At 41.5% G+C, this 6049-nt stretch overlaps 1 protein-coding gene across 1 annotated transcript; it reads right to left on the reverse strand.

The window, feature by feature from the left end:
- Window positions 1-204: 204 nt before the first annotated feature.
- Window positions 205-4164, reverse strand: LOC104962442 (uncharacterized; the record flags this gene model as incomplete). Its single annotated transcript, XM_010790877.1, has 6 exons — window positions 205-505; window positions 583-639; window positions 2373-2486; window positions 2579-2623; window positions 3056-3124; window positions 3901-4164. Coding segments are annotated over 6 exons (740 nt in total), but the record flags the coding sequence as incomplete, so codon positions are not given.
- Between the last annotated feature and the right edge of the window lie 1885 nt (window positions 4165-6049).

A 6049-nucleotide genomic window follows, 5' to 3' on the forward strand; every position in this document is an offset into this window, starting at 1 on the left:
GTAGTGACGGCCATCTTGGTGACGTGTGTTGTTGTGCGAGGCCAGATATGTAGTTCATTGAGCATTTCACGCAAAAAAATGTGTTACTTTACAGTTTTTGACTTGCAAAATTATCTTTTAAATTGACAAACACGTGTAATTTGTGGCACAATTCAAACGGGATCGTCCTCTCTCCATTGACTTCAATACATCATTTTTCTGAAATAAGGTCCCATGGAGGTCCACCGGAAGGGGATGCACTTCGCCACTCTATAGAACACACTACAGGAAAGGGCCCAATAGGCCCCCTTTAACCTTTCATTAGACTGGATATGTTAGAGTGCACGGAGCAGCAGAGAAGCTTTCTGTTTAGCAGCTGGTCTGGTGACGACAGCAGAGTAGATGACGTGGTCCTGGTTCTGGTCTGCTGGAGTCCTGCTGGGTCCCCCTCTCCAGTTCGGTCGGCCCAGAGAGGCGTAATGGATCGCCTCCTCCTGCGGAGACGGGCTCTCAGAGTCCTGACACTCTGAAATGATACAGGCGTGTATAGTGAGGGGAGAACACACCTGACTAATGAATGAAACAGTAGAAAAGGTGTGGTACCAGTCTGTGTGTTGGACGTATTCCACGGCTGCAGCTCTGTGTCTTCCTGACTCTGGGCTGCAAACAGAGACAAGAGATGAAGATGGACATAAAGATGGCGGAAGTTTGTTTACAATGAATACGCTTCTCAAATGTTATGAAAAGAATAAAGAAACATGCTGATTATAGGGTCAGGGTTCACTTCAACATTTAACACACCCAACTGAAATGTTACGTTTTGTATTGATGATGGAGGTTTCTTGCTCCCTCGATCTAATTTAAACAGTGAGATAAACAATTTTCAAAAGTGTGTGAAGTGATCAGAGATCTTCATCTTTTTCAAATTTCAGGTGTCTCCTATCAATCAATTGTTGTTGGACTGTTGCATCACCTTGATCAGAGACCCCCTGTGGTCAATTGAACTGATTGGATTAGGAAAGGCACACACCTTATTATAAAAGGTCTCAGAACTAAAGTAAAGCCGTGACATGAGCCGCGAGTACTTTTCCCCATACTTTTCGCGTTTAATTCCGTTAGTAGCCCTTATGTCGCCTTCACACCAAAAAGAGTACTGAGTGCCGGGAACTTTTACCCCCATTTTTAGTGCCTGCTGAGAGATGGTACTTTCCTGGGGGGGAAAAGTGCCCCAGTTCTGATTGGCTGGGCGAATTGCAAACCACGCCCCGTAAAACTCTGAAATGTTTTGTAGAGCCGCCATTTTATTATCCTCGCATTAGCATTATTAGCATTAGCATTCGCCCAGCGCACAAACGCAGAGAGACTAACTTATGGCAACACAAAAGAAAACATGGGAGCGGTGGAGATGAGGAGGTGTCGGCGTTCTGGCAATTTACTCGGAAGGCTTCAGTAGAAGCTGCTGGGAGTCCCAGCAGCTTCTACTGAAGCCAGTCCCCAACTCCGGGGACTTCCGGCCGGGGACTCCGGGTGGCAGTATACGCCGTGAAGTTGTTTGCAGCCTGCCAGTAAACCCAAAGCAGAAGGAGACGAAGTGACGTCAGCGGCTCATTTGCGTAATCTTCCCTCAGGGAAAAGTACTTCAGTGTGAACGCGATCTGTACTTAGTGCCCTGGGGTAATAAGTGCCGGCACTAAGTACTGCAAAGTACGCAGTGTGAACGCGGCTATGGAAGGAGCTGCCGGCAGATCTCAAAGACAGGATTGTGTTTCGCATGATCAGGGGCAGCCAACTAAGAAATGTTGCTGCATTGTAGGTTTTGAAAAATAGACCTCAAAGACCGTAAGAAACAAAGAACTTTGGTCATATGAAGCCAAGGTTAGGAAGGTTTCTAACATTGAAATCACCTGGAAGTACCTAAATGTCAGCCATGATACTGTAAGAACTGTCTGAATTCTCTATACGTTATGGAAGGAGCTTCAATGCTTCCTTTATGATCTTCTTTAGCTCTGGTTATACTTGACCATCCTTAATTATATCCTTCATTCACTAAAAATGTTCTCGGAATTAACCAATCGCGACCGAACAAATGCAGAATATTCTCTTCATCGACTCGCGAAAAGGGAAGTTTGATTTATTTTTCTGTCCTCTCGTTATTTTGTGCGTAGTAAATGTAATGTATTTATTGCTATTATCAACAGTAACACCTTACATTACTGCGTTACAGACACATGTAATCTGATTACACATTACCACAGCCTAGAGAACCATGCACAGTGCCATCCCTATACAGGGAAGCTTGGTGGAAGCGTGTCGCTGTGGGGATGTGTTTCAGCTGCAGAGACTATGGGATGGTCAGACACAATGACATGTGGGGCTCTCTGCCAATCAGGTACCCGCACATCTGTGTTTCCTTCTCCTCCTGCACCTCATGCCGGTCAGTAGAACACAGACCCCGGCCATGAGGAGGATCATTAACCCCATCACTGCCACGGCAACCATCAGCAGGGCTGAGAGAACACACAGAACATCTGCTCAACAAACACCCAAACATCCACATCTGTACACTCTGCATGACTCAGCAGGGGGTGTGCTGACTCACCATTCACAGGTGTCTTCTTCTCCTTCTTCTTTATTTTAACCTCCTCTGATTAATAGAACAGAAACACAACTCCAAACTTAGTTAAAACTATTAAATACAGTTTATATCCTGTTGAAACAGCTTTTTTTTTTAAGAATGTGAGTCACTTACGAAATAATAAACTCCAGATACAATTAAATTAAAAGGAATTAAACTAAATCACCTGATTTGGAGTATACTAGTCCAGTTCTTCTGATCCATTGTGGATATGCATATTACATATTTTTATGATACTTGGAAGACAAAATAAAACTAACCATTGTGATGATGTTTTGTTTAGAAATAGGTTATCTAGTAAAGTAAAGTATAAGGATTTTTGTTATAATAGCTAACATTATCTATTATATGTATAAAGCCAGGTATAGGTTGTAAATAAATACATTTAAAATAAGCAAAAAAATAATGGCAATAATTTTGTGTGTGGTAAAGTTATCCTACCTGTTTCCATGACGACAGCTGTTGCAGTTGTTCTGGTGGTTGGCTGGAGGATGGTCGGCTCAGGCTGCACTGATAATCAGAAAAGACATACCTTGTTTAGCTGAAATGTATGTTAGTAAGTCCAACGTTACTCATGTAACGGGAGAGATTTCCTTTTTTTCTCGTTTAAAATAAACTTGTTAATAAATGGAGCAACATGGACTTAGCTTAATTCATTTAAAAAAGGCAACCATATAAAAGGAGAAATATGTTAGTTTAACTGGGGATTTAATTTCTCTGTTGATTTAAAGCTAAACAATGATTTTATAATAAAAATAACAAAACATCTTGGTGGTGCAACCAAACCATAGAATGCAATTACTGGAACTATTGTCCCTTTTTTCTTTTTTACATTTCTTTACCCTGCATAAGCTAATAATCTACAGCATTACACTAAGTATTGAATAAGCATTCCAATGTGTGACACAATGGTAGTTAATTATTCTCATAAAAATCTTAATTTATGAAATGAAGGGATTTCTATCCACTGGCTTTTAATTTGAAATTGAAACAGGAAGTGTTGAGCTGAACAACCTGATGCACTAAGAAAAAACCGTAAGTACATGCAGGATCTGATCGATACAACAACACATAAAAGAGCCCCAGTACGCCATGCTTCAAATAAAACCATGGTACCTTCTGGAGCTGAGGTAAATAAATACTCTCTTTGATAATAAATGTAATAAATACAATTATCAGTGGAATAGTAGAAACACACTGGGGTCTTCTTTATTTTGTTTATGTTAGTTTTTCAGAAAAGATTGCATTGTTTAAATTAAGTTTTTTAATTCCAGCCATAGGACCACCTGTGAGGACGGAGAGTCTGGCCTGCAGCTTCCCGTTACACTGGAACTCTCCGGAGTCCTCTGGCTGCAGGTCCTGGATCTGCAGGGCCTCGTTCCTCAGGCTGATCCGGCTCCTCTCTGCTCTCACTGTACCGTTCCTGAGCAGCGTGAGCAGGGTCAACCACGGCCCCCCCTCCCTCCGCTGGGACCACCTCTTCTTGCGTTTGGAGGAGTCGCTGCAGGGGAGCAGCAGGGTCCGGCCTGCAGGAACCAGGAAGTCCTCGCCTGAGGGCACAGACACAGAGGGATATGGACTCTGTCATCAGGGAATGGAAACTCTTTAGTTGAGCATTGACTTCAAACTAAATGCTTGAACACTGGTACTGATGTCTTATGATTCTGGATGATTTTAATTGGAAGGCTTGGCCAAGGAAACAAACAATTGCATTACAAAAAAGAATACAGAGAAGTGTTAATCTGGTTTACCATTGTCGGACAAACTCTCCTCAGCTCTGAATATTTAACCCACTCTTAGGACATATGTGCCTGTAATGTATATAAACATGTATACACTACACTCCAGAAACAGAGGCGCCACCTAAAGGTTGACATGGAAATCACAATTGTTATCTTTCTGGTGTGACCTAACAGCGACCTACGACCTACCTGAGTTGAGTGAATCCCAACATGAAAAGGACATTCATCCTCATATTGAAATATCCATAAAGGGTACTGTATTTATGTATATACATATTTTTTCAACTGTGTGTGTGTGTTTACTTATGCTCAAATTGGGGACTTTCATCAGCTCACACACCAGTCATTTGGGGACGCCTTTCCCTTTGGGGACCAAAACCACCGTCCCCAATTAGATTTAATTGTGAATGTATTTTGGCCTTAAAATATCAACTGTCCCTAAAAGTGACTTTTTTCAGATTATCTGTGTGTGCTCACCACTCCACCCCCCCCACTCAATCTGTGTATAACTCTACATCGCCCCTAGTGGTAGTGTGGGGGATTGCCGGGTCCCCAAAAGTGATGTTTTTCATATTTTCTGTGTGTCCAGGGCTCTATAGGTAGCCCACATTAAGCCTGATAATAAAGACATAATGATGGCTGCTAATGTAGCTTGCACTACAGCGTGCTTAAATAATAAATTCACTGGTGATGTGGTTTGTCCAATAGAGAACCGCAGTGACGCGTCGTAAAACCCGGAAGTAAACTTCTTCCGGTTCCTTCGCCGAAAAACCAATGCAAATTCTCCATAGGATTTTGGAAAATAGCTCGTAAGGTCTGTGGTTGACACACATTTAAGAGAGGGATCACGTTTTGTTCAGCCGGATAATCTCCACATGTCAACCCTACTTTTATAATTTTTGAATCATAAATCTAGTCGCCAAAAGCGAAATGCTAACGTTATGCTATAAACTAACTACAAGCCAGTACAGCAGCAGGGTCGCACGACTTCAACGTCACGCCAACTTAAGATCGTTTCAACTGACTTGCACTGAAACTGCACTTTGAACACTTTAAATATATTAACATTTTAAGCTGTATACCCCGGTTATCTAGGCCCGTTTTGTTTAATGTATACCACGTTTATCTAGGCCCTTTTTGTTTTATGTATACATGTCACACTGTGGGAGACAATATTTCGATATTTCTGGATGTATAACAGCATTTTTGACAATAAAGCTGAATTTGACTTTCGCGTGCTTGCATATTTTAACAAAGCTTTTCATTTTAGCCACACTGAATTTAACTAGAAGTCATGGCTGTGTCAATTACCAGTCTGATATCGTTTTACAAAGATGACAAGAAGAGTGTAGATAGAGGAGAGAACCACTACAAGTCAGGACACGTAACAGTGCAGCCTAGATGAAGGTGTGCTTACCGGTGTTGTCAGGGCTAGCATGAGGGACAAGGTTTATAGTGTCGGTGAGTAGTGATAGCAAGAGTACCGTTAACCTTTTAAGACCGAGTGAATTTATTCACATTAATTCCCATCAACAAATCAATTGTATGTGTCACATGAAATCTTTATTAGGCAAGGCAAGTTTATTTATATAGCACTTTTCAACACAAGGCAATTCAAAGTGCTTTACAAAAAATGAAAGACATTAAGAAAATGGCATTTAAAATCAGTCATTAAAAAGAAAAGCTAATAAAA

This window comes from Notothenia coriiceps, unplaced genomic scaffold (assembly GCF_000735185.1).
Source record: "Notothenia coriiceps isolate Sejong01 unplaced genomic scaffold, NC01 NC01_scaffold00034774, whole genome shotgun sequence".
Lineage (NCBI taxonomy): Eukaryota > Metazoa > Chordata > Actinopteri > Perciformes > Nototheniidae > Notothenia > Notothenia coriiceps.